This window comes from Chaetodon trifascialis, chromosome 19 (assembly GCF_039877785.1).
Source record: "Chaetodon trifascialis isolate fChaTrf1 chromosome 19, fChaTrf1.hap1, whole genome shotgun sequence".
In the NCBI taxonomy this organism is placed as follows: domain Eukaryota; kingdom Metazoa; phylum Chordata; class Actinopteri; order Chaetodontiformes; family Chaetodontidae; genus Chaetodon; species Chaetodon trifascialis.
In genome coordinates this window covers 21423053-21445946 of record NC_092074.1, presented here as the reverse complement: position 1 = coordinate 21445946, position 22894 = coordinate 21423053, and the positions used below count along the sequence as shown (strand labels likewise).

The window sequence follows — 22894 nt, the reverse complement described above, 5'->3', positions numbered from 1 at the left end:
GATTTTAGACCATGACAGTGAAAACAGCAGAGTCAATATATTTAATGTTTGACGTCATCAGCCTCATTGATTTCTGTAAATATCTGCTTATTGTGAATCTGATGCAGCAACACGTTTCAAAGACTGTGAAAGATGTGCAGCGCTCCAAAAACACCTGTTTGGATCGTTCCACAGGTAAACAGATTGATTGGTAACAGGTGAGAGGATCGTAATTGGGTATGAAAGGGGCATCCTGGAAAGGCTCAGTCATTCACGAGCGAGCATGGAGGGAGGTTCCCCACTTTGTGAACACATGATTGTATAAAGGAGATTACTGCATGAGCTCAGGAACACTTTGTAAACACAGTTTGATTGGAAACGATTGAATTTTGCTTTCATTTACGTTTTATACAGCGTCTCAACTTTTCCGGACTCAGGGTTGTTGGAAGATAATGTCCTGCCTACAGAGCTGTGATTGGCTGATTGTTTCTCCGGCCAGGAGCTGCCAGTAAGAATAAGACCAGAAATATTTGAATCACTGAGCAAATCTGAGATGTGGGCATTCAGTCAGAGGTCTAGAAGCAGGTTTGGTTAGTGCCAGGAGCCACAGAATCTACTATGGCCCTGGGAGGTACTCACAAGTATAGAACTCTGTGTGTGTGTGTGTGTGTGTGTGTGTGTGTGTGTGTGTGTGTGTGTGTGTGTGTGTGTGTGTGTGTGTGTACTGAAAACAAATTTTTCCACAGTTCATCTGGGATTAATGATAAACAGAGCCAATGCAGTAAATGATCACACACACAGATTTAATGGTGCACAGAGTCCAGCGAGTCCAGCCCCTCTGGAGGCTGGTTTTAGTCCAGGAGGGGAAGTGAAGAGAGAAGTGAAGCTAACGCAGAACTCATCGCCATCGCAGACATCGTTCACATCTCTAAACCATATGTTCTGTTCAGGCACTGAGAGGGTTTGTCAGATTGGTCACGTGTGATGTCATTAAAGGGTCAGATCACAGCATTTCCTCACTGGTGGTTTTACAGGTACGTCTTTGTCCAGGTTTTGCTATATAAACTATAACTTCTGCTGCCACTTCAATGCAGTGGAGATCAAGTAGACTTAAGAATCCACAGAGCTCACTGTATCAAAAAAAAGAGTAAAAATATGTTTTTGCATGTTTTAGATGAACTGAGTGATTTAAATCAAATGTCTACATCTAGAGTTGGACCACTTCCTTTCATCTACATGTCATGGGGATGGAATATTCATATGATTCAGACACAAAGACGTGCTGGCAGACCAGGGTCAGAAACAGTCAGACACCCTTTAACACAAGCCTTTAAGCCAGTATGCAAAGCACTGAGTGCCAAGAGGGGCTGGCCTGGTTCCACCGAACATCTCTGAGGTGTGTAAGAGGAAGTTGCTCAACATTAAAAGATGAACAAGAGACAAACATGAAAAGCAGATGCAGACCTGTGATGGCGTTCCCGAGCATCGGTGTTCCAGGTCCCTCGTCGTAGATCGGGGTCACGGCCACGTCGTACTCAGTCTGGGAGATGAGGCTGGACAGGTCTAGGGTGGTGATGTCACCATTGACTTCAACCTGCCGGTGACAAATTTAATCATCAGCAACAAGAAAATAATCACTCACTGAGGCTGCACAATCCTCTAATCTTGTTGTGCTAATCACAAGAAAATGCAGCAACAGCCAATTTCTGACAAAGGCTGAAATCCAGACAAGAATTACTCATAACCAAGCTCGTTTTAAATGTACCATGTCTTAATAGTGCCACATATCCCAAAGCTTAAACATAAACTTGGTTGCTTTTGCACAAATGGTCCAATAGGTCACACTTCCCAGAACTTGGCACAGTTTGGTACAAGAATCAGACGTCCAGTCATTTCTAGAAAGCGCGCAGTGTAACGGGACACCTTTGATGCAGGTGTTTGTCTGCTGTTTCTAACGTGTTTGATGTTTGCATGAATCTAAAAATGACTCAGTGAAATTTCCCTTCATGGATATGATGCAACTTGATTTTAACATTGGTCAGGATTTTCAAACTCTGAGCTAAACTTTTTGAAATGTGCTTCTTCTTGGACAAGGATTCCTTCACGCGTTAAGAAAAAGTTTTCCATTTCAGGGGAGAGCTAGGAGAAATAAGCAGCAGCAGAGACTGAAGAAAGTCAGCACTCAGGAGACATTAATCCAACGTGTGCACTTCTTCCATAGAGACAAGGAGCCTTCAGCTTTAATCCTTAAGAGGAGCCGAGCTGGTGCGGATCATCCATCAAAACTTTCTGGAAACGGCTCGCAGGTGTCCACCGAAGGCACCTTCAGCTGCCGATTCAACACAGACTGTTTGTCCTCCGTTGACATCCAAGTGAGAAATTATGAGGACTAAGTTGGGCTGGGATGATCCAGTCAGGCTGGGCCGACGGCCTGAGCCAGCACTCCTCTGCCAGCAGACTGCTTTTCTCGTAAAGATCAGCCAGCAAAGTGGAGCTGCTGCTCTGCTCAGAGTTCAGCTCTCGCTCTTGACTTGGTCCTGACTTCCTCACTTTCATCAAAATATCAAATCTCCTCGCTGACTGAAACTTCTGAACCGTTACGAAGCTCTCAGTGAGGTTTTATTATCTACAGCCACCTTTGAATGACCTTAAAAACAATACGAACAGGAAGAACTGACACCTGCCAACAGAAAAGGTCACAGCTGTAGACCCCTGCTATACACGTGAAACTCATTTAGACCAATTAAACAGAACGAGCGAGCTCAACTCTTCCTCGCTTCAATCGTAAGGAGGAGGCTGGTGAGACACTCACGCTAATAGGAAAACCAGGTTTACGTGCATACCCTTAAGCTCTCTTTCACAGCATTCGTTTGGTGTCTCACTTTGGGAAAATACTAATTCCTGGGTTTCCAGACACGCCCGTAAAGAAGACAACTGTCCCCAGTTGTACTTAACAAGGACGGAGGTCTGTTCTGAGAAGAGCCCCCACTGTCGACCGAATGTGCCAGAGTCAATGCTGTGACATCCACCCTATAAAATCTAGCAAACATGTGAGAAGAGGCCCAGCATGCCGCTGCACACACAGCCTGAACAGAAACTACCTTAAAGAGCGGCGGCAAGGTCATTAGACCCCTGATGTGATGTGCAAGCAAGCCAGCGGGAGGTTGGAGACCCTGAGCCAGAGCAATTGTATCTGCAATGCAGAGATGGACAGCCTGCACGTATGGCTGCCAGTGAGCCCTCCTTGGCAGGTAAAGACATGAAGAAGAGGGTGATGGAGGGTTGCTACCAGTAGCTCTATGTCTGGTATCTGGTGGACACCCTGGGCATCCATCCCCAATCAAACATGGAGCTTCCCATGTTGGGATGTTGTATGGCCTCTCCCTCACTGTCACCGCTGTGTGTCTCTTCCCTTAAACTGAAATTTTACAACATCCGCTTGGACAGCAGGCCACGGGATGCTGAGCCTGGCAGCTGCTTGCACATGTCCTGCATGTCAAGATCCAGGGCAGATGACGGCGAAGGCTGGTAACATTCCTCAGCAGCCAGGGGCTTTGTAGCTCTGCGAGTGCCAGCAAGGGAAACGGATTTCGCTTCTTCATCGTTTGACAACACGAGCTTGGGCTTTGCCCAACTTCACTGGGCTTGTTAGCTTGTTAGCCATGGTCAGCTAGTGGGCTACAGACGCCAGCAGGCCTGTGTGCGCGTTCAATAGCTTGTGCGGCTACTAGCCCAGAATCGGGGGGTGGCTAGCATAGGTAAAAGATGATACTTTCCTTTTCCTGGTATTGTATTCTTACCTGCTGGTACTGCTAATGTTACCTTCATTAGATAAAGTATTGCTCCAGAAAATATTGCTGCTTTTCCAGGTAAAAAAACTAGCCGTAGAAGAGGATTGCTATTGCTATCATTACAGAATTGCTCTTTGTGGGGAGTTGGGCAAAGCTAAACTGACGGGTAAAATATGTAATTAACCACTGATATGTTTAATGTTTCATTTCTAACATCTGTAGTTTGCTCACAACTCTTCTTCAGTCCAAGCATTAGGCTACATGACCACTTGTCAGATTGTTTTTCAACCTGTAATCGAGGGGATTTGGTGCATTTTCAGTCCATTTCCCATGCAGTGATTTGAAGTCATCATGTTATACAGCACAGGAGGTGAAAAACAAAAGCTCAGTTCTACCTCTTTCAGGTCTCCTTCCTCCGGTTTGTATGTGACGATGTACTTGCGGACGGGTCCAGGAGCGGCGTCCCAGATGAGCCTCATGGTGCTGTGAGTCACATCAGTGATTCTCAGGACTCCAGCAGGAGGCCTGGGCACTGAGGGAGGACAGGCAATGAACATCCATTAAAACTTTAACCCTCTTGACTGAAGTATAAAAGCATTTACCAGCCCGGCATCACTATCAATATTACTGTGAAGACATAAAAAGATGCTGACAGACGTGGTGAGGCCAAAGCTCACTGAAGAGCTGAAAAACAGACAGCAGCTCAGTTTTTAAGTGCTGCCGCTCTGGATATTCAGTTTTTCACTGCATCTGTTTTCTATCTATAAGTTCTCAATCCAAAATCTAAACCCCAACATGTGGGAGAAACTAACTGCTGACATGAAAATGAAATTCAGCTAAACTTTGGTCAAGTTCTTACCTTTACTAAAAACCTTCTAATTAGAAACAAAAGTTCTATCCTAAAGGATGAAAGTTGTGGGTTCTTGTAAACATAATGCAGCGAACATAGCATGAAACCTTTCCAAATGTAAACAAACATGTGAAATCATGTGCTCAAAAACACTTCATGATAATCACTTGCTTGACAGATGCGTCCCTGAGGCAAAGCTCCTCTGAAGACAGAATTAATGAGACACACATGACCACTACATGTGTGACAGTTGAGTGGTTTAAGTACTTGGAAACTTTAAAGCCAATGTTGCGTCTATATTTAAGAAAGTAATGCAAAGCCGCTGTATCTTGAGGAAACTGAGCTCTTACAATGACGGCATATTTTAGAGCCGGTTGATTGAATCATTTATCAGGTTTATGTGGGGGTCACAAACATGAAGTCACTTCCTTCAATCTTGACAGTGTTAGCCTCATAGTCGGAGTGAATTGTAATTTCATTTCACTTCATTCATTCAGCTTGAAATCGTATTCATGTTCACCCTTTCTGTTGCAATTTGCTAGCTAACTACAGCAATACAGCTTACAGCTAGCTAGCTAGGAAGATGCACCCTCCTCTTCACTGTTAAGTCGAGCTGCAGTTGGCATTCAGAGGTCTGGAACAAGGCTAAAGGACAAAATAACTGCGCTATAGCATTCATATGCAGTGTGCTTTTGATCCGGGGCTGTTGTCCTGTTACTCATTCGTTTGATTGAAGACATACATTAATGCTGCCATCACCAGACCTCAATCCAACAGAGCTATGCATTGTGCAATGTGTTAAAACACCAAATGAGGGAATATGTTTGGAAGAATGGCGCTCATGCCTCCTGTAGAGTTCAGACACTTTAAGCATCTATGACAACAATCACTGAAGCTGGTCTGCAGGTGACATTTTTACTGGTTTTTCCTTTAATGGCAGTAGAGTTTCTATGGACATTTTGAACATGAACTTTTGTCTGCAACCATGAAAACGAGTCACCCCCACTTCAAACCGAACTTCAAACCTTACTTGCCCAGTAAAACCGAGGTTCTTTGCCTCATTAGTTGAGATTTTGTCTCAAGAGGAGCTCTGCCTCTACCAAATGTCTGTAGAGCTAAACATCATGAAGTGTCCAGTGCAGAATCAGCTGAGCGTTACGTACAGGTGACCCCTCTCCCCTCCAGAGGGTCGCTGGCAGCTTCTCCGTGCAGGGCAAAAAGTGAGATGGTGTATGCGGTGTTGGGTATCAGCTGCTCCAGCTGGACGTTGGTTACATCTCCTCCGACGCGTACCTACAGGAGGAGAGAGGGGGGTGAGGGGTGGATGGGGAGAGAGGAATGCAGGTGGGGGTCGGACAGCAGAGGAGACGTTAAGGAGCTGTTTTGTTGTTGTTGTTCTTTTAACTGAACACCTGGTGAACAGGCCTGACTCTCACCCTCACTGACCTTCAAACACTCTCTGGTCTTATAACAAACTGCACGAAAACTGCTGATGTGACGATTTGACTTTAAGTGCTTCCACACAAACTGACGATGACATAATAATGCTAAATATGTAACGTTGCTCCCAGCTCCATGCCTGTTTCTGCATGTTTTGGCCCAATTTATAACAAATTACCTACAGCGTACTGAGGTTAAATCACAGACACACATTCTTGTGCTCTTTGGGTCTTGGGATGTTTTTCCTGGTTTGCCTCCTCTCTGCTTCAACATGACAATGCACCAGTGCGCAAAGCCAGAAAAACTCTGTAAAGGAACGGCTTTCCTCAGTTTGGTTTCTGAAAACTTGACTGGCCAGTAAAGAGCTCTGACCTCAATCCCATCCAGCACCTTCAGGCTGAGCTGGAACCCTGACGGTGAGCCAGACCTGATCACTCAGCACCAGGTCACTAATGCTCTTGTGGCTGAATTGGAGCAAATCTTGACGGCAAGGTTCCAAATCTGGTGGAAAGCCTAAAACCAGAAGAATGTTGGCTGGTACAGCAGCAGATTAACACCCAGGATTTTAGGCATTTTTGGGGTGTCCGTATACTTTTGGCCATGTAATGTGTAATTTACAGTACATTATTGACTACTATTTTGCCCTGCGATCGGCTGGCGACCGGTCCAGCGTGTACCCCGCCTCCCGCCCGTTGACAGCCGAGATAGGCTCCGGCCCCCCTGCGACCCCGAAAGGGATAAGCGGCATAGAAAATGGATGGATGGATGGATGGATGGATGGATGGATGGATGGATGGATGGATGGATGGATGGATGGATGGATGGATGGATGGATTACTATTTTCCAAGTATAGCATAACTCATGATGGTTTCATATGACTTTTCAGGCACATATAAAATGAGCAAAAATACACAATAAAACAGGGCTGAACAATATGACAAAGAATAAATATTGTGATTATTTGACAGAATGCCGGAGCATCTCTGTAGCAGCACAGTGCTTCATTTATAAAGATATGCACTGACACGTGTCAAACTTTAATAAAAACATTGCAGCTCCTGCAGTTTGGATATTGCTCTTGGCCATATGGTGATTTAACATTTTGATCAATTGTAAAATCATTTCAATCAGCCTTGCATTTCAAACGGTTCATGTTTATATTTAATTCAATGCTCTACTTCATTCTGAGGCCCTGATTCACTTGCATATTTTCCAGTAAAGACAATCTTGCTGTACATTAAAGCAGCCCTTACATTTTCCTCTGCTGTATAGCTGCAAATGAAGGTTAACACCACAGAGGCATTCAGTTCCACCCGTACAGCATCTGTTCTGTTTATATCATTCAGATGACTTCACGCCGTGAGCTAATCCTTCCCATTACCCAGCGTGTCTGTGGGCTCTGCTTTTTGCAGGCCTGGCCTGAACCGCGCTGTTACAGTCCACTTCCCGTTCTGCACAGCACTCATCGTGTCGCCATCTGGAAGCAGTGAGGCAGCGCGAGCAGAAGCCCACTCTTATAAAATCAATGTGGAAATGCTGAACACACAAATTAAGAAGTCTGTGAGTTTGTGTGTGTTCACGTGTGTGTTTCTCATGTTTGAAAGTGTTGCTGTGCTCGGTGTTGTGGGGACATCTGTTCACTCAGTCACATTATGGGGACACAATGCTGTGTTCTAACCTCTGCTTAGAGGCCATGAGGCTAACATGCTAACATTAGTAGGGCTAATACAATGCCAGCTAACATGATCTGACCCTATCATACATTACATGTATACCAATGGACTTCTTGGTGACGGACAATAAACTTCAAACTGTTTCCCAGTTGAAAACACATCTTCACAAGTTGCATTTGAAGGCAGCATTACTTTACCTCCTTCTCCACCTGGGGCTCAGTAGCATTGATGGATTTGTACAGAAGCATGTAGCCTGTGGCGCCGTCCGCCTCCTCCCACCTCACCCTCATGGTGCTTGAGGTCTCATCATAAACAATCATGTTCCTCGCAGATGACAGAGGCACTGAGAGGACAAAAGATGGCTCAATGTAACTGCAGGAACGTTCAGGTTAATGCCTTTTAGTAGATTAACATGACATCAAGTATGACAACAAGGCTGGACAATTCCCAACATGTGCTATTTTAATAATAATAATTCATTAATAAAGCTTTAATTTGAATTACCTGAAGAGGACTAAGAGCAAAAACTGTAGATTCTTTGGACCAAATGACTGACTGAGTGGGTCGGAAATGATCTTTTTTGATATTCGATATTTGGGGGAAGTTTTGGCACAGACAAAGCATAATGACACAAACAGGTGAACAACATGAGGTCATACTTTAGAAAATCCCAGGGTGCTCCAAAGAGATCATAAAGTTTAGTACTTTTGACTTTTCTGCAGAATATTTGGTGTCACATGTCTGGTAGGAGCTTCTGGTTTTTTAAAGAATATTTCCTGTGGAGTTTTGCCTTTATTTGACAGTACACACTGTCAAATAAAGGCATGCACTTGAATAACCTGATTAAACTTTCCTGCTTTCTGTAATAAACTGTTTTCTATACATTAATTAATTAAAGAAGTTATGCTCCTTCATCACAGAGCTTAAAAGGAAAACACATCTATACACTGCATGTTTATAATACGCAAAAAAGTCAGACTTAGTTCATAAATAAAGCTGGATGTAAGAGAAAAAATGAGTTCTCCCAATAAACAGTGAATGGGATCATGCCAGGCTGGCCACTGAAATAATTAATAGGCTTTTACTGTGAAACAGGATGTACCATTTTGAGCGCTAATCAACAGAAAATGTGTGATTTGTGGTGTTTAAGAGTGTGGTTTGCACAATAAATCCAATCTCCTGACTATTTCAGCACAATGCCAGATCAATGGAGGACACCCCCACCCAAACCCGCAGCCTCCAGCCTTAACACAGTGACTGCATGTTTGAGTCACAGTGACAGACTGTGGACAGAAGGACGTTGTTTAAAGAATGAGGCCACAGCGATCTAATGGCTGCTGGTGCCATCCAAGCGGATGACAGCAGAGCGATCAGTTATTGTTTTATGACAACGGGAAAGGGCTCATTGTAAAAATCAGCTGCACATTAAAGAACAAATAAAGCAAACATTAAAGGACAAACCAGCAAATAAAAGCACTTAAAGCCAAGCACTTAACATGTTATTCCATCCTATCTGTTTATTTAAGATATAAGAAGAAGACCGCAGCCGCGATAAATCACTTTTAACTGTTGTCTTTATGGCTCAGAGCGATTCCCACTTCACCCGCCACAGACCAGCATCAGCTCACAGCATTGCATCATGGGACATTGTTTGTGTTCAGCAGTTTTCCGCCTCAGATCAGATGCTAAATATAGGTTGTATAAACAGATGTTGGGGCAGATTTGCATCGGTGAAAAAGCGGGTAAACAAGTCCCGTCGATTCGTGTGAAACACGATAATGAGCAGAGAAATCGAGCTGTTTGTCTGACAAACCGTAAGGAAGAAACAACAGTGAAACACCACAGAGCGATGACGCCGTCTGCTTCTCAAGCTCCTCTGTAATCACATCTGTCGCCCCAAAGGGAAACCGGTGTCTTGTGAAAAGGCCAACCAACATGGAAACTGAGCGCTTCTCTCATAAGGCAAAGAGGAAGTGGATTTTGGAGTTCAGTGGCGAGGGAGGAAAGCAAAGAAATACACTTACAGGTGGTCTCGGTGCCCTTCAGAGGATCGCTGCTCTCCTCACCGACCACGGCGTAGACATTGACGAGGTACTCGGTCAGTGGCATCAGGCCTTCCAGCACTACGGTGGTCATTGACCCATCGACCATCAGCTGAGAGGAGAAAGGACTGGTTATCCTTTTTTGCCTTTATTTATTGCAGACAGTATAAAGACAAACAAGGGGACACGGAAAAGACTGGAGACACTGCGTTTATGTGGTATGAGCTTCAGTTATTCAGCTATCAGCATGAACCAACCATCTTTAAACATAGTGCATCACAACGTCACAGGAGTTATAATTTCTCTCATTAAACCATCTTTTGGTTTTGCTGGCGCAGACATTCCTTTTGTGTGGTTTCCTGTTGGAGTAAATGCTGCCAGACCTGCACTTCAGCACAAAAACAAAACATGTTTGTTGTAAGGCGTCGCATCAGTCGTGGTAAGTTTCAGGACTCGTGAAATGAAAGTGAAACTGCTGAACGTTTGAAAGTTTGGAAAACTGGTTGTATTTAATGAACTAAAACATGTAAAACCACCTGAGCTGTCCATTAACAGGTAAGTTATCAGACAATTCCTTAAACCCTGAAACACTTTCAATGACCCAAAACGCCCTCTTCAGCTTATTGCCACGACCTTTTCAGGCCTATTTATTGTCCACATTTCTATTTCTCCCTTAAGCCCAAATATTCCAGGTTGACAGAAACACGTTTCATCTCTCAGAAGAGTGCCATGACCTCGACCCTGACCCTCCCTGTTTCTGGCTGCTGGTAATTTATCAGTTCACTGTCACTGTAAATCACTGTCGATAACATCTTCACCAAATACCCAGCGTGTAAACATCATATATCTCATGCTGATCATATGTGCTGTACAGTCCACTGTAAAGAGATGAAAGAAGAGCGAGGGGCTGTACGATGAGGCGTCTCGGCCCAGTGTGAGGTCTATAACGTTAAACTAAGTGGATCCAGTGGAAACTCTGCTCGATTTCAGATGAGTCCGATTATAATCACCCAGGCTCCATCTGACGAGGGCCAATAAAAGCACAGAAAGACCCCAGCGCTCTGTTTTCAAAGACGGGAGTGACAGGAGGTTAAGTGCAAACTAAACGCAGGTTCACCAAAGCGACTGGCACGCAGACTTCAGTCCCTGAGGGCCCAGCGCACGAGGCTTTGAAAAGAAGCCAGCCCGCCTGTTTGGAAACCTTCAGGAGGTGCTTTTCAACCTGTCTTCTGAGGTTAGCCACAGAGTGCAACACATACCAGAATATTAAACAACAGGGGAGGATTTAAGTGTCAATTAGTCTGTTTTTGTCTGACTGACAACCTGTCATTATCTAAATTCACAGGAAGTAGTAAATCTCTCCTGACTGATTCGGTGAACAGATACAAACAATCTAAAGAGGTATCTGCTGCAGTTTAATTCGGGTCCAATGGGAGCCAAAGGGAATTAATAAGCAAACAAGATGCTATTTGATATTCAGGTTCTTATCCAGCACTCACAGATGGTACACATAAAGTTACTGAGCGAGGAAGCACACTTAAACGAAGTTCTGTGAAACAGACCAATTATCACAGTCTTTGGCCATTTATACCTGGAATAATGGAGTTAACGTGACCCCAAACAACAATTACTGAACCAGCTCTTTCTATCACAACCAGGTTCAAGATGTGAGGGGTGAAATATTAAAACGACTTTTTTTTTGGTTGATTTTAACTCTGCGAACACTTTGAGAGGCACCAGAGAAACATGGTGAGATATTCTCGTGGTTCTTCCTTGATGTGGGGTGACGGGTGGCGGGTGGCAGGAAGAGGAGAAGCCTGATCTCACCTCCTGGGTGGGTCCTCCAGCCCTGGTCATGTAAGTGACCCGGTACTTGTCGACGGGGCTGCCAGGGGCCGTCCAGGTGGCGCGGAAGGAGCGGTGGGTCACCTCTGAGGTCACCAGGTTGGTGGGCGCCTCCAGTTCAGCGTCTGAGAAGTAATGGACAGGAGCTGGAATATGATCTGACAGGTCAAGTATTTCACACTGTGAACCTGACACCACAAATCTGCCCTGGTCGCGCTCGCTCCTCTGACAGTGGAGCTGCTGGGCCGCTGTATATTTCGGCTCATCTGACAAAGGCTTTCTTTAAAGAAATGTTTTTCTCCAGCTGTGCTGTAAATCATCTCTGTATTTCCTCTCAGAACTGATTTACAGACAAAAAGCACTTCCAATGTGAAAGTTTCCATCAGACGCTTGGATCTGTGTCGCAGCATCTCTTGACGGCCTGAAATAATCGAGGATGTCGGGCAGAATTGAGGCAAATTTATTTATCTGAATTCTTTGGATGTGATCTCCTGTTTTTCTATCTTAAAAAGCAGAACTGGTTTGTGGCTAATAGAGCACTTTGCTCTCATCGAGGGATTACAGTGACTGCATAATTTGGACTTTCTTCTTGTCAGCAGTCATTAGTTTCATCACTCAAACAGGCAGCTGTGTACCAAGGAAGTGTACTTCAACTGATACTCATGTCTTCACTTGGACTAAACATTTGTATCGTCCATCATACGTAGAGCAACTTTCGTGCCCTCGAGCACCTGTAAAACCAAATAAGAGGCTGTAATAAAATCTCAGAAATATATGGCTGTCAGTTAAACACCGTCGCTCTGTAAATTCCTGAAAGGCTGAACGCTCTGAAGTTTCCATCTGACCTTCACCACTGGTAACTGCAGAAAGCTGTAAATCTGACTCAGCTGTAATCAAAGAAAAAGCTGGAATTCCAGCAGCGGCCAAGCTCCGTTTGAGCAAAGCACTTATAAAAAGGTAAGAGGGGTTATAGCGCCGCCATCAGGAAAGCACGTCTGCAACCGCTTTAGATGAGGCTGCGGCATTTCACCAAGTTTGAGACGGAAAAATGTTGAGAATTAGAGAAAAACTGGAAAAAGGATACTTTTTCCATGTTGCTCTTAATATCAGAATCCAAAGTTTGGCCACTTGATGCCCGTTGATGGCCTTGGTCTATCTTTCTTTCAGTTGATTCTGATACAGTGACTCTGGTGACTCTTTTCCTACCTGAACCCTTGACACTGTTACACAGGTTGACGGTGAGGTCGTCCACGATGTCCAGCAGGAACTGGAAGTCGTTGACGTTGTACATGTGAATTTCGTCGGGGTCGGTGGCGATGGACCTCAGCTCGTTCTCGTCTGCGTTCTTGACACCTGAGAGGAAAATGCGTCGTCAGAACTGTGAAAAACGAGACCTGATACATTTCCATCCAATTTGTAAGCTGTGTATACTTGACATACTAATGCATACTGCACATCACTGCTGATCATGTTACGAAGCCACTGGTTTCACTTCAGCATGCTCTGAACCTCCAGAGACTTCAAACAAATCTTATTTTTATTTTCAGAAATTCATTGAAATTTACGAGCAGATGCAACAGCTGGATCTCAAATGTTAAAAAGTTTGGAAACTTACAAAGTCAAATCATGGAAAACCAGTGGTATGGTCCTGTGACTGTTAGCGAATATTTTCAAGAAACAAAAACAATAAATAAGCCTTTTCTAGTAACATTAATATCACTTAAATCTTTTCTACTGAACTGACAAAATCACTCACCGATTGCGTAGAGCTCGATGCCGCTGTCTCTCAGGTTCTGCGAGTTGTAGACGATTTCGTCCTGGGACTTTCCGTCAGTGATCAGGACACCGATTTTGCGGGAGTTTTCTCGCAGCCCCACGTTGGGCTTGAAGTTGTTCTGAAGGATGTAGTTTAGAGCCATTCCTGTGTGACAGGAACAAAGCTTTAATGAAGCTTTCAGACCGTGAATCTCTTTCTGTCTTCTAACAGTTCTGGGACAAATCCAAACGCATCTGGAGCTACAAACAGATACTAAACACGCTCCATTCATGACAATAATAACTGCAGGTCGCAGTAAGTACATTCATTTTTTCAGTACAATAACAGCTGGAACAGCACACAGGTAAATTTAAGTTGTGTATTTAGCCAGATTTTGGCAAATGTGGGTGAAAATCTTTCGAAAATTGAAAAATAACCACTTCAGTTCTCAACTAATGGATCCAAATAAGGAAGAAAATACGTTTAAACCAGTTTAAACCTGGTTTGGATTGGACAAAGCACTGCTGAATCACCTGTCATGGTGTTGCCTCCTTTGTACGGCAGGTTGGCGACGGCATCCAGCAGGGACGCCTTGGTCGGGTGGGCGTTCAGGTGCCACTCGGTCTTTGGGTCTCCGCTGTACTGAGCCAGACCTGCAGACAACACAAACAATGTGTAAATAAAAAGGACGCACCAACAGATTACACAGGTTTACCAGCAAAAAACTACAGTTTTTAACGGAAAATCTGGCTCAGTAGCAGCAGTAGTCATAGTAGTAACACATGTACAGGTTATATTATTAGAACAGAAGTAACTGGAGTAGTAGTAATAGTATTTGTAGCAGCATTAGAAGTATTTAAAGTAACAACAGTTGTAATAGTAGTGGAACAGCAGCAGCAGTATTAGTACAGTAGTAGCTATAAGCACAGAGGCAGTGGCAGAATGATGTAATGAGTAATAGCAGTAGTCGTAGTACTAAACAAGTTCAATTGCTAGTTTCAGTCGTTGTACTAGTCCATGTCCTCACAGGATTAAGGAGTATTAAGAGGAGTATTAATAAAAGTAACAGTTGCAGAAGTAGTGGGTGGGACATCTGTCCTACTTTGAGTGGTTCTTTTTACTCCACCACTGTCCTTTTATTCAACGGCTGTAAGCAGCATAACGTCAACATCAAGACAACATGTGACAAACAGATAAAATATGATAAACTGCTTAAACTTTAAAGTTTAAACAATCCAAGGACAGTATTTAAAGTAGGTAGACCAGACGCAACATTAAAATACTGCAAACAGACAAAAGCAGCAATGTTTTATGAATGCAGTGTTTATTTTACTGCTTTTGCTTGTTTAATGTTAAGTGCTGGACACTTATTCGTAATGGAGCATTTTAAAACTGCAGTATTAAGGTTTGGTGTACTTTTCCCACCACTCTTGCCAGAAAGTAGCAGTAGTTGTAGCACTGTTCATCATAGTGATGGTTGCAGTAGAGTGGTATTAGTAATAATGAGAAGTAATACTACACGTAGTGGTTAAAGCAGTGGTAGTAATGTATAGTAATGAGAATCCTAACAGTCATTACCGATCTGGACTCTGTCAGGGCCGATGTCGAACACGCTGACCATGCGAGCAATGAAGTTGCGGATGGTTTTGAAGTTGATGCGGCCAATGCTCCAAGAGCCGTCGACCAGCAGCACGATGTCGGCCTTGGCCGCGGTCTTACACTGAGTGTCTGCGGAGAGACGGCAAGGGAGGGGGGACAGTGAGCGACACACCCGGCGCACCACAGACACCCACCAAAAGTGTCCACTCAGTTTTATGTGAACTGCGAGATGAATGCGTGTGGAAAGTGAGAGAAAGTGAGGGGAAACTTTGTGGGATGCATCAGAGGAGACAGCGCTGAGGAGCAGGAGTCGGTCATAAAACGCTCACAATCACAAGATGTTTACACAGCAGAATGTTTTCGCACAGCGTTATGTAACACAAATAATTCACACTTGTAACACATTGTGTAACAGCTGTCATTTCTGGATTAACTGCTCTCTCTTCACAGACTTTTTTTCCCTCCGTCTTCCAGCACAGCCAGTCGCTTGGGTTTTTACATCCATCGATGGAGGAGCCCTGCGGTCTTTTCTGGCTGACGCTGAGGCCGACACCTCCAGCAGCAGACTCTGTGATATACGAGACCTCCTGTTGCCGAAAGTTACTGCGCATTCCTGCTTCAGGCACCTGTTGGGGTGAAAAATGGCCGCCCGTCCGTTTTTCTAGGACGGCGCGTCTGGCCGATGGCGAGCCCTGGTGTGTGCAATTGAAAACAGGTTAGGAGACAATCGATTTCATTTTTTTGCTCTTTGTCAGCAGGCCGCAGCAACAGATGCTTGATGCTAAGAGGAACCGAGTCGGATGCTTGACCGCAGTCTGTTTGAGTTATACCACCGCCGGTAAATAACATGCTCACATGTCCCTCCGACATTCATTAATAAAAACAGATGTCATAAACAGAGGCAGCTTTAAGAGGCATCTAATATGCTGCAGACAACTGCTGGATCCAGTGTCTCTGAGCCTCAGCAGATAAATATCCAGCTCAGTCTGACTGTGGGAGAGAAGCCACTGGTGCAGAAACCTGCAGCGGCTCGGACTTTTGTTGTTTTTGCTCTGAGGCTGAAGGCCGCCTTAAACCCCGAGATGAAATGAAGTCTGGATCCAAAGTCAACGGCAGTGTCAGCATGAGCTTTTCTTTTCCAAAACGCGAGTAATGTGATTTTGGAGAGAACCCTCTTACATGTTTCAAGGCTGCTGATAAGACTTCACATTATGGGTAGCGACAGTTTTATTGACGATCTTTCTATTATCTGACTAAACTCAAAGACGTTGGAGGAGTGCACGAAAGGCGTCAGTGGTATTTTGAGCCAAACTGAACACTCACAACCCATTTAAGACGAGCTGTCTTTGGAGGGCGATGGATGGAATCACATGTCAACAGATCTATCTCCATGACAAAAGAGCAAATTCCACCTGCTAGTGAAGGTCACAGGAAGTGGACCTCGGGTTGTGACTGTTTTGATTCCATGATATAGAAGTTGCCTTTACTGAAACCTCTTTACATCCAGTGATGTAAATGTTAACAAGCTATCCTTTAATGCATTAGGCATCTTTTTCTGTCTAAAAACATATAAATTTCAAAAAAGTGATGGCAAGCAAGCGCATGTCATGTTGAATTTGATCATTTCCAATGTTCGCACATTAACTTGTTCAAAAATCTTAAAAACATGACTTTATTCCAGATGATGTCCAGCAATACAATAAAAAGTTGATGGAAACGAGTCGAATTTTCTCTCTTGACTGAAGTTTTTCACACTTTATTTAAAAAAAGAAAACGCGTTTAACGACCTGTAAGTAGCATACAGAGGACACCTCAAGCAGCTCTGCTGGACCATATGGACCTATCAGAAAGTCTGGATTAAAGCCTCCGCTAAGCAGGCTGCCATGCGAGAGCTGCTGTTTGATATATGAGGATCTCTGAGTGGAGCTGCGGTGGAACGTCCTGGCCGGTTCCCCGCTCAGCGGGCAGTCGGTCACCGTGTCTGGTCCCCATTACAGAGGGAATTTCTGCCCAGGGTCAGCACCCCCTCAGGGTCTTATGAGAAGAGTAACATTTTCCTAACTGCATACATCCCAGTGGCAGATTAAGCTCTGAATCATAAAAAAAAGAGCCTGTAATTGCAAGCAGAGCCCCTTTCCACACTCTGAACAACATAACAATGGGAAATATCTGCTTTTGAATGACTGAAAAAACATTTGGCCGGCAGACACTGAGCTCAGTAACAACTCATCTGGGAGTTGATGAAGATACAGTATGTTCGTGGTGACACCATCAAAGGCCAGCGCATCATTCGGGCGGCAGCTCAGACACCGGCACATGTACAGCACGTGAGGCGTTCAGGGAACGCGTCCAACTGGGCAATTTATAAACAGCAGTGTCAACGCTTCAGCGCATGTTAAATGGCGTGTCATTTTGCTCCAGATTATGCTCCAAATGAGATATGAGGGAGGTGTGGAAGCGTGAGCCAAGCAGCTCTGAATAATTTGTTCTAATCATAATCATCTGCGCCGGAGTTTTGCTCGGCGATTCCAAACAGACAGCGATTTTAATTCGCTTCGACAACAGATAATTCAACGTTCAAGCTCTAATCTGCGTGGCGCTTCGAAGTCAGACACTCCCGTTCTGAAATGACTTGGATCAGACAGCGTCTGGTCTGCAGGCCTGCTCTTTAGGGCTGCTAATGGAGTGCGGGTTGTAGTGTGGTGGAGTTATCAGCCTTTACCGGAAGAATCAAGAGGAGGCGGCTCAGGACCGTCAATGAGGGTCGTCTTCTCCTCCCCTGCCAGAGGCAAACTCTGCCCTCCCTCAAACATCCCAAACACGGCAACGGAGTACTTTGTTCCTGCCCTGAGGGGAAAAGGAAATGACAAAAACCCACGTCAGCCTTTCAAAATCTCAATCAGAAGACCAAAATGAGATTTGAAAGAAGCAGCTCCTGGTCTGTCAAATGACTTAACTCGCAAAAGAAAAAAAAATTGCTGGATCTGTGTGCAGATAATGATTTTTCCTTGACCTTAATTCCAAAATTAGACATCCAAAGTTTGAAAAAAAAGTTCCTACAAAATGACTCACAGCACAGCACGAATCTGCGTTAGGAAAAAGAGTAAAACGTGTTTCTTTCATGTATAACAGCTGGTAAAATAGCTCTATGCAATCCTCCCGACAATTATAACTGCCATAAGTTAGTATTAATTGGATATTTAACTCTCAGCAAGTTGCAAAACGGATGATGTTACTGATAACTTGAAAGTGCTTTGAAGAAAACGTACATGTGATAGCTGCCTTAGTGAGACGTGGAGGAGGCAGCACCATGACAGCTGATTAAACAGCACCTCCAAATGTATTAACCTTCAGTATATTCAATCATTGGCTGAAAACTGAAGCTGTTATTGCTCAAAAAGTGCAACACGGAGGGATTTCTTTCAAAGTTTGAATTAATAATCTCATAATAACTCATAAGGGCTTAACCAGCCTTAACTGGGGCACTACTGCTGCAGATGGTTCTGTTTGCTCAGGTGATTTCTTTGTTTTACCCTCTGACATTTAGCGCTTCGTCAGAATATTTAAATACCTAATTGTTCAGAAAGATTACCTGAGTTCCTCCAGAACCACTGTGCTATCATAGGGGCCAACCAGGAGCTCCCCCGGGTCAATGTCATTCCCAGTGGGGTGAAAGGTCACTTTGTAGCCCTTAACATCTCCAGGTGCTGGATCCCAGGAGACTCTGAAACTGTTCTTGGTGGGCTCTGAGGTCTGGAGGTTTCTTGGAGACTTGTAAGGCGACACTGAAAAAGAAGAATCCAGCCAGAACTTCAGGACAAACGCAAGCAGGATGACAGTTTAACGCAACTCCAGCTATTGGGCGAAGGTTTGAAGGTCAGCCACGCCACATTCAAGCCAGTTTCTCATTAGTCCATAATACAATACCTTGAACCCGGTGTCATTTGTTAAAAAGCCCAGTGTCATGCTGTGTGTTAGTAATGCGAGCGTGTGATTGAGCAGATGTTCAACTGTGATTTTAGTGTTCTAGTGAAAAGACGCTGCTCCTCTGCAGCGCAGCAGCACCTGTGGTGTGAAAAACATTCATCTTAACAAGTCGTTTCAACGTGGAGTCAGTCCTAAAATCTTATTTTTGGTGGAAGAATGGAAAAAAAATCTGCAACTTGGATGACAGACTCCCACTTGTTGCTAAGGCAGCATGATTTGTGTTAACGTTTCTCTTGAAACAAGTGACAAAGTTCCTATCAGAAGTGTGCAGATTCCTTCACTGTGGGAGCACGGAAGGGAAACGAAGGTTTAAAGTCACATTAATACTGACAGTTCAGGCCAATCTGGGGATCTTTGCAAGACAATGTTATAGCATGGCTTTTTTCCAAACTCAGTGAATCTGTCACACATCCAATTCTGTGAGAGTGAAGAAAGGCTCAACAATGGAAAAAGATTGTTTTCACAGGTGGATCTACAGATAAAGCTACACTGAGTTTCCCTAATGTGACAGCAACTTGATCCCATTGACTTGCAGCAATTGAGTTAAAATAGGCTAATTTCACCATTCAACACAGCTTCAGACTGCAAGCAGGGACCAAAGAAGCACATCCATGAGTTTGTTTGACTCTGGGTAAGTAGGACTAACAGTATACTTGCCCAGAAGCCAAAGCTAACACTTAAACATTTCACTTTTATATCTAACATCCTGTTTGGCAGGCCAGTCACAGGACATCCTATGGAGTCTGGGGTGGGATCCATAAAGGGGATCCTGAGCAGCAGATCCTTAAATTTCATTCCACCAATGATAATGTTTTAAGATTTACCCCTGGTTTAAACGTCTTGGTTGAGATGGACATGTTTCTGCAGTGTACTGTCTGTCGTAGGGTTGAATTATGGACCAACGTACGTGTCGTTCCTACTCCTTGCCTTGCTTTTCCTTCCCCGCGCTTGTAGATGGGGTGAACGGTGATGTTGTAAGTGGTTACGGGCTGCAGGCGCTTCATGACGGTGGAAGTGACCGTCCCAGGGATCTTGAGGGTCACTTCTTTCCCTCCACCACTGGGAACATACTTCAGCCGGTAGTGGCTCACCTTGCCCGGCGCCGGCACCCACGTGACTTTCATGATTCGCTCGGTCATATCCGTCACGTTTAACGTTTTACCAGCAGCAGATGCTGAAAACAAAAAAAATAAATGCTCAAAGACGGATTCAGCCTAAACGACGTGTGCAGTAACCCTGGAATGACCAACATGAACCCTAAGATTTAAGATTTCTTTTTCAAAGGTAGCCACCTTTAGCCTTGACGACAGCATTGAGGCAGTGTGGGTACATGGTAAACAGCCCTATTCAGCTACTGTACTAATTCATATTATGGCAAGAACCACTTAACTAAGTAAAGAGAAATAATCATCCATCATTAATTTAAGACATGAAGGGCAGTCAGTCTGCAAACTTTGAATGTATTTTCAAGTGCAGTCGTAAAAACCATCAAATGCTCTGATGAAACTGGCTCTCACGAGGACCGCGACAGGAAAGGACCAAGAGTTCCCTCTGCTGCAGAGGACAGGCTAATTACAGAAACCAACAATTGACGGCACCTCAGATCAGAGCCCACAGAGCTGTTTCATCTAAACACCAACTGTTAGAGGAGGTTGTGTGAATCAGGCCTTCATGGTTGAACTGCTGCAAAGAAACCACTACTGAGACAAGAGGAAGAGAGGTACTTGGGCCAAGAAACACAAGAAATGGACATCAGACCAGTGGAAATCCGCCCTTTGGTCTGATGAGGCCAAACTTGAGATTTCTGGTTTAACAGATCATCCTTTGTCAGTTTTTATGTTCTGAATGTGCAGGACTAAGCTTCACACAGTCTTCTTGTGGTGGCTGCGTAACAATAAAAATGCAGTTGTGTTTCATTTCAACTCTAAAAACAATCGTCTTCCCCTTTCAATTCAAAGGCCAAGAGCGGTTTCCTTTATATTCCTTTCATAAGCGTTATGTATTCATAACTGTAGGCATAAATGTTGAGTAATTCCATCAGCTTCATGCCAAAACTAATTGCTTATGAATTAGGCATTTACCCAGAAGTGATCAGTTTGGAGGAAATGCTAACCACATTTTCCTTTTCCCTCGAAACAACCGAAGCCCCATAAAACGAAATGAACTTATTCCGATGATTCTGCAAGTGATTAAAACAACTTTGCAAGGGAATAATATGTATATTTAATGATCCCAAGGAAAGTTTTTCAGACTACTTAATTTCACTCGGGAGGATTTTTATTGGTGGAAAAAACATGGCGTCCAACTTTTTGATGTGTTGATAGATCTGAACAAATGTGCAAAGCTGGAGATGTATTAGCTCTGCTGGAAGGACGCATTGAGGAACAATATGTAGTGAAACGTGTTCGTTTATCTACATGTTGCTCTGGTTTAGGTGGCCTGTGTGTGATTTCCCATGTGTGCATATGCAATGAGGAATGTGCTGACATTTTTAGAGGGTGCTCCGTCTCTGATACAATAAGTGGGTCTGCAGTTCACATCCACAGGACACACACGTTGCACCAATATTCAGTCGTGAATGTTACGCAGCGAAACTGTGACAGTGTCGGTCTTTCACTCCAGATTACAGTTTGAAAGGCATCTAAAACTAATGGCTCAATTCAAAATTGGACTATTTACACAGAGCAGAGAGCTGAAGCCTTTTGGAGAATGCCAACTTCGCGATTATGCAAGCTCTGAAATCCATTTGGTTTTTGTGATAAAAGGAAGCGTTTAATCTGTTTTGACTATTCATGTGGCACGCTGCCTGGGAATCAAAAAGCAGCATTTTCTGCCAATTGTCTACTCTGAGAATACAATAAAAATGTCATAAACTTCCTCTGACGGGCAAAGAAATGGGTTCACGACCTAACCTCTGACTGTGAAACGGACCCTGTCTGGGCTGCGGAGGCGATCTGAAAGCAAACAGTGTTTGCAGCTTTAACCTCTGAGAAGCTTCCGGAGAGCTGCTCTTTGCTGCATATTGGGCAAACATAAACAACGAAATACATAAGAAGGATTGAATTACGACAGATACAGACCCGTCTCAAGGGCAGAGCTCCTGCTGCTCTGTGCCTCTTAGCTAACAGTTAGCCCCTGGGTGTGCTGGGGCTTGCAGATCTTGGGGTTTGTCTTGCTTGTCTTTGAGGTAGGTATCTACAGTCTGCTGGAGTTTAAGTCTTACCGTCAGTGGTTTCCTGTCCAGGGAGGGCGTCGCTGTCCTTGTGATCGTAGGTGGCGACCACAGAAACTTGGTAGATCGTCTCCGGACTCAGACCTTGCAGCACGGTGTTGGTTGTGTCTCCTGCCACTGTTTTCTCTCCAGCCTCCTCAGAGAACAGCGACTTCCATCGAACCCGGTACATCTTGACGTTACCAGGCGCTGCCGTCCAGGACACTGCAAAGCTGGAGTCGGTCACGTCGCTGGTGACCAGGTTTTTAGGTGGGCCCACATCTGGAAACAACAAGCAAATGTACAGATTAGTATGCGTTTCTAATCTGTGATTCACTACTTATGTAGTTCAGATAAAATGTTTTTTTGAAGCCTTTTTGTATATTTCTTAAAGATATGCTCCCTGATTTTGTGCATAACAGTGCCCCCAAATCCCCAAATCGCCTCCCTGATCACAACAGATGTTCTGAAACTTGACTGTGTGAAAGTTTTATGTTGTTTAAAGTCATACTGGCTCGGTTGCTCTAATGTTCTTTCCAGTATTTGAGTTTTTTTTTTTTTTTTTTAATCCATCTTCCCTGTAAAACAAAGGGACCATTTGGATGTGCTGGCAGATCAGATTATTTTCTAAAATGGAAACTATTAAAAGGCCATCAAGTGGACAGAAGATTTTGAAAAACTCAGCGCAGCTATAAAGGGCGGCTGGAGAACCACGTGACG

The 22894-nt window shown here is 44.1% G+C and overlaps 1 protein-coding gene across 1 annotated transcript in view; it reads right to left on the bottom strand.

The window, feature by feature from the left end:
• The window catches only part of col12a1b (collagen, type XII, alpha 1b), a 115683-nt gene that overhangs the window by 65141 nt on the left and 27648 nt on the right, over positions 1 to 22894 (bottom strand). The window contains exons 14-27 of the mRNA XM_070987133.1: positions 22187 to 22456; positions 19871 to 20137; positions 18569 to 18761; positions 17699 to 17823; positions 14956 to 15105; positions 13911 to 14030; positions 13378 to 13542; positions 12828 to 12974; positions 11604 to 11746; positions 9759 to 9888; positions 7932 to 8077; positions 5784 to 5913; positions 4166 to 4302; positions 1444 to 1573 (exon numbers count right to left, since the gene is read on the bottom strand). Of these exons, the coding sequence (XP_070843234.1) occupies positions 1444 to 1573; positions 4166 to 4302; positions 5784 to 5913; positions 7932 to 8077; positions 9759 to 9888; positions 11604 to 11746; positions 12828 to 12974; positions 13378 to 13542; positions 13911 to 14030; positions 14956 to 15105; positions 17699 to 17823; positions 18569 to 18761; positions 19871 to 20137; positions 22187 to 22456 (2253 nt within the window). The remainder of the gene's footprint in view (positions 1 to 1443; positions 1574 to 4165; positions 4303 to 5783; positions 5914 to 7931; positions 8078 to 9758; positions 9889 to 11603; positions 11747 to 12827; positions 12975 to 13377; positions 13543 to 13910; positions 14031 to 14955; positions 15106 to 17698; positions 17824 to 18568; positions 18762 to 19870; positions 20138 to 22186; positions 22457 to 22894) is intronic.